Genomic DNA, 12,209 nt, shown 5'->3' with positions numbered 1-12,209 from the left:
ATATTTATAGATTGGAAGTTTTTATTTTTTACACATTCTACTTTTAGTTTATTTCAAATCAATATTGATCCAAACCTATATTGGTATTTTAAATGGTATATTTCGTTTCTCGATTTAACAATTCTTCGTTTTTAGAAGCAACACTTTTGCGCATTATATAAAAACAAACTTATGAGGTAAAAAGGACAAAACTACTGATTCGATCGAAAAGAATTTTATTTCGACAACTGTCGTTATAGCACATGATTTTACCGTACATGTGAGTTTATGACAGTATCCTTTATGCGCACCCTTTCTTTCTCTCTCTCTCACTCTCTCTTCATTCTTTTTTTCCTTTCTTTACCAATAATCTCCTCGTCTTGAAACGGTATGTTCTGCTCTATTATGTATACCTTCAAAAAAGTGTGTAATTGGAAATATAGATACGTCTATGCCCTCTAAACGGTCGCAATTGTATGCATGCTCGTCGTCTCACATTCTCTCTCGTAAAATAAAAGAAATATTTCTATATACTTTTTCTTATTTATTTTTCTTATTCGTCGTCATACACCACGCCGTTAGACGGATTCTTCCTGCAACACTAAATTACACATTTGTACATCGTTAATATCCTTAAAAGTGATTGCCCGCTTTGGCGGGCTCGTTTTAAGGGTCGTAAACTAGGTCCGATTTCTTACGTAATACACGAGCACTCGATCTATACGCAAATCTCACACACATACACACAAATGTACACGTACACAATGAAAATGCGTGTACACGCGCGCACGCAGGATATACAATAACATTCTCTGCTCATTTTTTGAAGGTTGTCAACATCGCATCGATTCTGGTCCGAAGACATATTCAGATTTTAATTCGAATTAATTCGCAATAACAAAATTCGTTCCGAACTAAGATGTTTCGAAACTACTTAGATATGTAGCTACATGGATATGTGTGTGTGTGTGAACATATGGATATGCGAGAAATGTATAAAAATTTCGAGAGAGATTTACATTTTGTCAAATCTAAAGACTTTGTAAAACAATCTCGTTGACAACACACTCTATCGCTTTTCTGCGATATTTTCGAGAGATTTAAGTTTCTTCCTTCCATCTGATTTTCAGTTTTCAGTTTTCCATATATGTCGCAATGATACGTGTAAGTTATGTGATATCTTTTCGACTGAGCGCATATATACGCAATACTATTGTTTCAAACAATAGTTTTGACACTATCAGCATCTTCTTATCATTAAAACTGAAATTTTTATTGTCTGCAATAGAAGCGTAAATATGCGCTCTCTCTTTCTCAGCGCTTCAAATCTACGATGAGAGATATGAAATTGAGGGATTGGAAAATCCGAGATGTCCATTTTGATAAAAATGGCACATAACGAATGAGTTATCGTCTACACAATCTATTATATTAACAGAATTAACAATTTATGGTGAGGTTTTTTTCGCAGGATTCGCGTGCTCGAGCTGCTTGTTGGAACAAAGAGTTGCTCATTAATGTTATTACTAACGTTAACACGGAGCACACATAGCCAGTTACGAACCGCGGCAATGCGACTTGTAACATGCACTCTAATTGTACAAGTGCAGTGTTTTTAAGGCCGGGATTAGCGCATTACGTCGGTGCGTATTTCGAAGCTCTTCTTCATGCTTAGAAATATCAGATATTCTCTTTGAAGAAATAAACATATGTTACTCGTATTTATTCTTAATAAGTTTTTATCTCATTTTTTTTCTTGTTCTTTTTTTCTTGCTTTGAAATGTAATTGTAAAATTAAAAAAATCAAATTAGATACGATAGAGCGCGATTTTTTTTCTGAAAGAGTATATTCGGACAATCTAGAAGAAACCTACAAAATTTCTGGCATCCCTATCCATACCTGAGTACTAGTATCCGCATTCAGATACCTTCATTCAATAATACGATGCAGATTTATGTAGATTATTTACGTGGGTGATTATATATAATTAGATTGTTGTATTAAATATTATGCTTATAATTTTCTTTAATAAATCGGAGAGAATGACATCACGAATGAATGGGATCATGAATGAAATTAACTCTTAAAACCACATCGTACATATCTCTGGAAGTCACGTATATGTTTAGAATTAATTTAAGATGCGATTTAATTATACTATTATATAAAATGCGAATCGTGGCTTGAGATTAAGAAATACACTCTTTTTCTTAAAATTCTTAAAAGTAGCTTTTTGCTTTTATTTTCTGCCCGTTTGCATCTTCTTTGGCATCTTTTCTAATTAAAAAGAATGTCTCAAGGATTATAAGAATTAATCTCACGTTTTTAGCCAAATACAAAATTAACAATATGGCATACTATTATAATATAATGACAATTAATTTACTGCGCGTATCTTGAATTTGTAAAAAAAATGCTTATCAATGTGTGGAGTTATTGCGAACAAGGGTCTTCTCTTTTCAGTATCTATCATTCATCTTATTATACTTCATACCATTATATTATCAGGCGCGCTGTTAATATAATTCACGATTAGTTTGTCTCGCATCATTTAATTGTCTTTATCATAGTGTACGAAAATCACCGTATATTGCCTGTATACAAAACTCTACGAGCGGCAAAATTAACATTTTGTGTTTTAATCTGTCTTATTTCCTCTCTCTTTCTTTCTTTCTCTCTCACACATACATGCACATTCTTGTCCTATTTATCGTTTTAATTTAATTTAATTAAATACTTCTCGGTAGATTAGTAGTTACTAGGATTTATTGTTGCCAATTGTTAAAACAAGTAACACTCGTTTGTTACATCACAATGCAACAACAGGAAACGCCATCCAGAAGATGTATCTATATATTTACTGATAATAATGACCCGTAATAACAGATGCAATCTTTGGTCTAGATAATAAAGCTATAAGGCCCGTTTCTCGGCCACACATCAATAAGAAACATTAAAACATTATACATATATAACAATTTTTTTTATAAACTTTAATTAAAAATATTTATGAGATGAAATACATATATATATATATATATATATATACATATAGCTATATAAAATTCATCTGATTTATTTCATTTTTTCTTTTTTTTTCTTTTTTTTTTTGAAGGGCTCGGAATACCTTGTCTTGGGTTCAAAATGTTCTAAATCCGTCGCTGCACATAACATTATGTTAATGCGTGTATAAGGTTCCGAAGAGATACGAAAATTCGAGGTGTGTAAATTTTACGAAAACCTGACGTCGAACGTTGCGGTCGCGAAAGCATATTTTCACGCCAGGAGCGAAGCACGAGCTTCTCCCGGCGAGCAAAATTACCTTAAGAAGTGAGAAAATATGTGCATAGGTTGTTTGCGCTCGTCTCGCCTAGCGCCACATCCCTCTCTCCCTCTCTCTTTCGGCAGTGTTTCAAATATATTTTCTCGTGAAAATATGCAGACACAGCCGCATTATCGATACTCTGGCATGAGAACGACTGATGTCATTATGTCGTTTGTAAAAAAGAAAGGAAAAAAATTATACGTTTGTGTAAATTTAAAATATGTTATCTCTATAAATAGAATGATATCTTTCTCTCGATGGATAACGAAACTTTCGCGTTTTCAAGTTAATATTTTTTTGATTGAGTTTTAATTTATTAAAACTTTGAGAGAGGAGGAACGAGAAAGATTTAAGGGGCTTAGTTGCCACAATTATAAAAATATTAAAAATTAAACTAACTCTATATAATATATAACAATTGTTTACTCATATTTTATTAACTCTAAATATATTTTAATTTATTCCAAGTTATTGTGTAATCATAATATTAAATCAATTGATTGTAAATTAGCGGATTATATAGAGAAAATATAACAAAATATGTGAAATTTTAATATTAGTCTAATATGTGTGCGAAATAACGCGCGCGAATATGAAATTGTTGAACATAATTTAAATAAATTATTTCGTAAGTTATTCATTAGCAAATATAATCGTTATACTTGTGTAGCAGGTCGTCACTCGAATGTATGCGACGAAAGTTTCGTTTCACGCAATATAGCACGCCATGTGTCAGTAACTAACTACACGATCATTTGTTTTTCAGAAGCAAAGAATGCTAGAAAATAAATTTACGGCAACGTCTCCCTAGAGTTAGATCGATAATTTAGGAAAGTGAAAATCCCAAAGTCACACCATGATGAGTCTACGAAGCAGCATTATTCCGCGTGTGTACTTGCTAAGTTTTATTATCAAGTCATTCTTAGAGTGCAAAACTTTTAAGAGAGAACAACCAATAAAATCAACTCTTAGTTCTACGATCATTGGGAATCTATTGTTAAAAATGATTTTTACGTAAGATAAAATTTTCAAACATAATATGCATCAAATTTTAAAATATCTATTTTGCCTTACGTGAAATAGAGCACGTGATACGTATATATTTCGCGCATTGATTTTTCATAACATAACTTTTTTAAATCTAAATTTCATGAACAGTGAACACATGGCGATCGTATAGTTTTTGTAAATTGTACAGTAAATTGTCTTGTTAGATTACACTATTCGACATGTATTTTGCAGAAATTTTTGTCAAGTAGCATTGTCACTTAGCATGATCGATTACACCCCGAAGATTCGCACAATTTTGACAATACGCCACAATTAATATCGCATATTTCCTTGATCAATACAGCTCGCACATCGAGTTTGCATAAGTTATAAATTTCACGTGCCTTATAGTCGCTATATTATCGTTGCGTATATTGAACCGGCATGCGGTGCTGCGATAGTCAGTCGTGTGCCACGTCGATCGAAAGGTATAAAAAAAAGCTCCTGGAAATCAGATATAAAGACTCAACTTGCACGCAACAGTTGACTCTTGGCTGCTTTGAACGATCGACACATGCCGACATATACGCGAGAATGCTTGAAAAAAAAAAACACGATTAAAACAAAGCAGATAAGTTAAAATAACGCAATATATTTATCAATTCACATTTTCTTGCGACTTTGCAAAATATAAGTCTCCAAGATAAGCGACTTTACGTTTAATAAAAGACAACTATGTCCGCGAAACGGAGAAATTCTCGAATTTAAGTTGCACGGTTCTTTTTTTAAATGTCGCGTATGAACGAAACTGCGTATACAAGTTTTAAACGAAATTTTTTTTCAGAGACAAATTCGGTTCGCACAGATTAACGAACGGATCACAACGAACGATAGGTAGGATTGAGCAACAGTGCATTCCTCAAATTGAAATTGTTACAAAATAAAGCTTCCGACAAAAATAAAAAAATAAAAAAATAAAAAAACGATTCTTTGTCGTGCGTTCGATAAGATAACGATTAAAAGTTAGGTCGTAGGCAAGTAAATAAATAAAGAAAAAAAAATTAAAACTCCGTTTATTATATCGAAATATTAGAAAATAGCATCAACGTCAAATTATCCTCTTTCTTTTTCTTTATATATATAATATTCAACTCGTGTTTATATGAGAGCAGTAGCCGATTCGTCTCAAAGTGATGTGATTGTTGTTGCTTATTTTACATAACTCTATGAACTTTTTCTTCGTCATTTGAGAGACCGGTTAATTACCGTGACTTTTAATTGCAGGTAGCAAAATTGTCAGATAAAAAAATCTCATATAATTGTTTTCAGAATATTCAGTGTAACCGTACAACAACTCGTATATAATTAACGTTGTTCGCTTGTCGTCTATATATTCTCTCTCGTCTATATATTCTCTCTCATGTTTCTAGATGCAAGAATCAATGCAAATGTCCGAATTATTCATCTCGTGTGTGTGTGTGTATGCGACATATCGGGTCCGCGTTATTTCGGGACGCTATTTTTTGATATGTCGAATACGGTTCGAGATCATTGAGCAGAGAAAATCGGTCGTGTACCGCGCGATACGCTATACGGCAAAATCGGCGACAAACGCAAAAATGGCTGAATCTCGGCCGCATGTATTTTCGACAAACGGAAAACGCGTACGCGCGTTTTGACACAAAGGAAACATACATATCCACATACACGCATACACGCGCCGCACGAATACATGCTTATATACGGCATACAAAATGAACGCACGACGATATTCTTTAGATGGCGAACGAACGAAACTCGCGACTGGCAGTTTTGACTTATGAACAGATCGGATTATTTTGCCTCTTTGCAAGGGATGTAAAAGAACAAATTAGCATTTGAAAAAAAAAGCTTTAATTAAATTGATCGTTACCAAAAAATTTAATCAATTTTTTATGAATAAAATAGAGAAATTAATAATTTTTTTCTAATTATAAAAATGTCTATTTTTTTTAAATTTAATAAAATTAATAAAATTATGTAATAAAAAGATTTTAAATTAAAGATTAAGATTAAAATTTTTTACGGAATTAAAAGCTTATTAGCATTTTATAAAACTGCTGTTTACATTGTTTACAAAAATACGTTGTTTACTAATAATATTGTCGGATAATGATACTGAAATAATCATTTAATTTAGTGCAAAGTTATTTCTGAATGAAAGAAATAGTAATTTGATTGACAGTACGACGATTCATCGTCGAATGCATAGATCGACAGAGACTCACTTAGACTCACAAGACGCTACGTTAAGCATAACCCAGTCAATCAATCGCGAAATCCAATTTTAGTGATTGAGCAATAGTATACATTCGCCTGCGATTGATTTACGGATTTATCTCTCTCTTCACAGTCTTATATAATTGATTCTAGTGAATTTGTAGCGCATATATAAAAGACGAACAATAAAAATTTATAAATATACTGGATTTATTGTCACAACGACATATACTTAGAAATGATATTCCCCATTAGAAAAACTTTAAGTATTAAGATCAAACATTATGAATATTATTGATTAATATCGATGTATTGTCTGGATTTCGTATAACAATTATTTTTTATTAGAAATAAAAATACTAAAAATAAATAACAGAAAATAATCTATCATTAGAGCATTGATAAAAAAACCATACCTTACTAAATTGTGTATTAAATTAAGTAAAAAAAATTGTCAACTTTTTTTTTCGTTTACGCAGAATAACATCGGAAAATGGATTCATATCGGTCAAAAACACGGCAAATTTAATATCGGATACTCGAAAAAAATTGAGATTATCCGCCAACAAGTCACGATCGCGATCAAATCGGGGAGCATGTCATTGTGAGTATAAATCTAGAACAGCATCTACCGTTTATCTCTCGCCTGATCATTTTCGCGAGGCTTCGTCTCGGACACGAGAGCCACTTGGACCGGCCACTCGAAGCAATAATATAGGCTCGCCGATCCGTAATCGTGAGTTTGTCGACCGAAGCTTCGAGGGATGATTCAACGAGGCTACTTTCCGATCGAGAGAACATTTTGCCAACGCGCGAGTTTCCAGTTCCGTCGAATAATTAATCCATCGTATAACTGCTTTTTTCTTCTTTTTTTTTACCGAATTGACTAGAAAAAATCCGCGAAATACTTCGTAGCTTATAAACGTCACTTTCTCACTTCCTATGTAACTCTGCGCATCATTCTCATCGTCTTCGTAATCTTCGCGATCGCCACTTATCATCTCAAGGGGAGTCATGTAACGCCATCATTTTATTTCGGGAAATCTTACGGAAATCTCCCGCGATTCGCTGACTTTACGGCTTTAGCTATGATACAAATGTATTACCCGTCGATATTGTGCTGCACGACCGCCGGGACAATGACGTGACCGGCGTAGCGTATCACTTCCTCGTCTCTGACTCGATGCATGCTGTGTGTATGCACTTCCTGTATGCACTCTGCCTGTGTGCGTGTAACACGCGAGACATCGCTATCGGTGACGACGACTTCCGGTCGATCGATGCAATCTCTCATTGTTGCGTTATACAGAGTGCTCCAGTGAAAAAAGATCCACTTTGATAGTTGATTTTATCAATCTCATTGCAAATAAAATAATAATAAATGTACATCTAATTTGGGACGATTATTGCATCGACAAGAGAAATTTTCAATTGCAAACAAATATGTATATCATTTTTTAATTATGTGAAACTTTATCGTCAATCACTATATTTATATATTCTTAAATGCAGACTTTCATAGAGAAAGTTTAATTATTCAGATTGTTTAATTATTGACAGGAAATACACTTACAAGCATTTCTTTATTCGCAACGACAGACACTATCGTTCCAAACATTGATCTTTTTTCTTGGAACATCCTGTATAAATTAACATTGTCGAGCACTGGAAACAATCCCTGCGACAGATGCACGTACATATCCAAATAAATGGAACCGAATGTCTACCAACTGATCGCACTGCACGTATTTGGAGTGACGCACACAAGATTATGTTATTAATTACTATGCATAATGGACTGGCCGCTTTGAAGAATCGCTCCACTATAAATGACGCTTGCTCGCAAGTATAAGCACAAGCGACCGGTCTCTTCGAGAAAGAGGAATTTTGTCGTGTCGTCTACGAAGGTCGTGTTAATTGCACGCGATGACCCTAAATACAGTTTATTCGGAATCGAACAAAACGTATACCACAATGTATATCGATATGACGTACATAGATATGATCCTCGATGATATGATATGTCCCTTGTTAAATTAAAGCCGACTCGAGTTAACTATGAGTAACGAGTTAACTACGAATCGATCTTGCAAAAACTCCCTGTATGTTTAACGACTCAATTTTTTATTAATAGCAATCTTTAGCGATAAGCTAAATGTATTGCTCTCGCATTGCCTACCGGTACCTTGCGATTTGTATCATACCTTCCTGATTGCAGGGTATCGTGGTGCTGATTTGAATCCGTATCACTGATTAAATGAGATACCGGGGTAATACCGTTGAATAAAGTATCGTATCTTCGATTACTGTATGTACGATTGTGAACTCTGGCGTACATTTTCGTCCGCAGCAGCGGAGAACGGTGTCTCGACTATGTCCTTTCGCGCACGACAATGGCGCGCGTTATCGGTCATCGTCACACTGGTCGCGATCACACTCGAAGCGAGATTTGTCCGACACACATTCTTGCTCCTGTTTCACTACTGCCCGTCCGACACTCGCGAGGACGATCTTTTTCTTTCTTCTCTTTTAGCAATCGGTGTCGTCCTCCTGATGCCTCCTACGCAGTTCCAGGTAACGGTGCCGGGCGTCGCAGTAATGAAGTAGCGGTACCTAGACGTCGGTGCCGGTTCCCTCCTGGTAGCCCTCGTCAGGTGAGCTGCGCGTGGATCCAAGGACACGTTTTAACGCCGAGACCGGCGGCAGCACCGGGACACCCTTCTGCCAGACACGCATCTGCTTCGCGCCGGGCGGGAACTGCTCGACAATTGGCGCCGCGACCACCGCGAGCTGTTCCTTCGACGGGTGGTACGCGCTCACCGGAACGGTGGACGTCCTACCGCAGGTGGTGTCCCGGGCTTCCCACAGGCAGCTAGAGTAGAGCATCTTGCCAGCGTCATCCATCGTCCCGACGCGGCTGTAATCGGCGACGCTGTAAGATGCGATATCCTCGGCGGAACCGCGCCGGGTGTCCCTGATGAGATCCGGATTATCGATCGGCATCAGGGACGTCGTGGACGAGAAACACCCGGCGCCCGGTATCGCTGCTACGGTGGACTGATTCTGATCATCAAAACGGCTGATGGTACTGTACTCAGTCTCCTGCACCACAGCCGCTTGCGGTCTCTGCACGTAACTCAGGTGCAACGAGGCGGGAGGCTTCGACTCTAGAGCGAACGACGTTGTCTCGATCTCTTCGTGCTTCCTGCGAGTGGTCGATGTAGCGGATGGTGGATTGTTGTCGCTTGTGCTGCCGTTGCCGGTACCGTCGCCGGACGTCGCCTCCATCGGCGCCGACGACTTGATGTCCTTCAGCGGCATTCGTCGCAGACGCACAAATAGCACGAGAATGATCAGCAGGATGATTAATATGAGTACGACTAACGCGGCCGATATACCCGCGATCTGGCCCGTACCCAGAGTCGACATACCCGCGGTTCTTAGGGACACGTGCAAGGTAAAATTGGCCTCGACGCTACCGGCGCGGTTCTCGGCAACACAATAAAATTCGCTCGAATCCGCCTCCTGGGCGTTGGTAAGAACAAGAGTGCTCTTCTTCCTAAATTGAAGACCCTCCTCGAAGATGAGGATCTTTTGATAGCTGCTGAATGCTGAGTGATTCGCCAGCAACCGACCGTTCCAGTACCACTTGACCTTCGCAGGCGGTACCGCGCTCACGCGGCACTCGATACTGGCATTCTCGCCGATGGTCGCCTCAGCGTAACGGCTGGCTATTAACAGAACCGGCCGACAAGCGAAGTCGTCTATATCGAGGTCGGTGAAGGCACGATCGAGCAACTGTTGAGGGCCGTGGCATACAGGCGCCACGAGGGTCGGCACGTTATGCTTGACGAGCCACATTTTCATCTCACGCAAGTGGCAATCGCAAGTCCAGGGGTTATCGTGCAACTCGATGCTAGTAAGTTTCTTGAGCGGCTCGAATGTGCCCGGATGCAAAGTAAACAATTGATTGTTGTTGAGCTTGAGACTCTCAAGCAGCTCGAGTCCAACGAATCCCTTCGATTCGATTTCAACGAGCTGCGTGTGTGACAAATCGAGCTTAACTAAATTCGGTGTGCTCTTGAACGCGTGCGAGTGAATTTTGTCGAACGGATTATTCGCGAGTACCAGGTCGCGCAGAAACGGCGTATCGGTGAAACTCGAACTGGGCACCGCAGTAAGTAGATTGTGGCTGAGATCGAGCTCGACGAGATTCGTGAGGCCGGCCAGTGCCTCGCTGTCGATCCGGTCGATACGGCACTCACGCAAGTAGAGACGCTGCAGATTCGTCAGCTGTACCTGTACAAAGAGATTGCTCGGCAGGAGACGGATTTCGTTGCCGCTCATGTCCAGCACCTGGGTCTCCGGATCGATTCCGTCCGGTATACTGGTCAGGGAGCGATCCATGCACTCCACCGTGCGCTTCCCGCTCTTCCACTTGCACGAACATTGGTTGGCGCACTTGTCGCCGCTGGCCGTTACGCCGAGCACCGTCACCGCGTACAGTAGAAATACGGAGACCCCCATGATGGATCGTTATTGTCTTCTTCGTCGTCGTCGTCGTCGTAGCAAACTTTTGGCGTTCTGCAACTGGACTCTTTTCTCTCTTTCTGTCGCGACACCTACTTTCCCGATGACACTTGGGATTCGCATACGTCACCTCAACAACGGCCGAGAAATGTCTTCGTCCACATGGAAAAGCCTCTCGGGACCGATCTTACGCCCATTCTCTTCCTCTTTTCCGCGTTTCCACGCTTCGTCGCACTTTTATCTCTCTCTTTCCCTATCGTATTTTACATTCGATTCTCCTTTCACTGGCTAATGTTCCTTTTATACATCTCGCGCGCCTCGAAGCTTATATGAACCCACACCATTCTCTGGAATCCTTGCTGCGCAGCGTGACGAATCACGAGAGGGAGCGAAGTTGAACGAATCCGTCTCGTCCATTCGTGAGTCCTTTGTTAGCATCCCTTTAGCGACTGCATATATTCACTTTGCATTCTTTCGTTCTCGCTTCGAGTAACACACTCCGTTCGGCGAGCCCAAACAGCATCCCCTCGGATTTTCGATCAACCACTGTATCAAGTATCCATTGGTGATATCACACGTGCGCATACGCGACTAGTTCATACGACGTCACTACTAGACAGACGGGCAGGTCGTTGCCGTCGTTGCTCTTACGTAAATCTATGTCCATCAACATGCACCACTCGCGCGTCGTCCCCGACGAGAAACTCCTCGACGCCTTCGCCACGTCTCGTATCGACTGTAACCGCACCACTACTACCAGCGGCAGCACCACCACCACCACCGCCGCTGCTACCACCGGCCACCACCGCCACCACTCACATCACCGATCGTCGTCGCTGCTACAGAGACACCGCTGACACCCGAATTTTCACGAGATACCCCGTCGTGCTAGCGCTCGAGCGTAACGCTGCTCTCGTTGCACGGGGGCCAACGTACAAGGGTTCGCGAGGATCACCCCGATAGGGGTGTCGTTCTCCCCCTGCCGCCTTGGTTCTTTCTCTCTCACCCTTCCTTACCCTGTCGACCCTCTGTCGCTTCTATCTATCGCTCTCGCGCGCGCGCGCGTTTCCTCGCTCAAGGGAAAAAAGTACGGCGACGCCAGCGACGCTTAGCGTCGTCGTCGTC

At 39.8% G+C, this 12,209-nt stretch overlaps 1 protein-coding gene across 1 annotated transcript; it reads right to left on the bottom strand.

Annotated features, from left to right (window-relative positions):
• Positions 1–198: 198 nt before the first annotated feature.
• LOC126854198 (leucine-rich repeat-containing protein 24) lies at positions 199–11,910 on the bottom strand. The gene is made up of 2 exons (XM_050600661.1): positions 8,759–11,910; positions 199–580 (listed from the first exon to the last, which is right to left on the bottom strand). Exon 1 carries the CDS (start codon positions 11,079–11,081, stop codon positions 9,168–9,170), a length of 1,914 nt encoding a protein of 637 aa, XP_050456618.1. The 5' UTR covers positions 11,082–11,910; the 3' UTR covers positions 199–580; positions 8,759–9,167.
• Positions 11,911–12,209: the final 299 nt, after the last annotated feature.

This window comes from Cataglyphis hispanica, chromosome 1, assembly GCF_021464435.1.
Source record: "Cataglyphis hispanica isolate Lineage 1 chromosome 1, ULB_Chis1_1.0, whole genome shotgun sequence".
In the NCBI taxonomy this organism is placed as follows: Eukaryota; Metazoa; Arthropoda; class Insecta; order Hymenoptera; family Formicidae; genus Cataglyphis; species Cataglyphis hispanica.
This window is presented reverse-complemented; position numbering and strand designations above follow the sequence as displayed.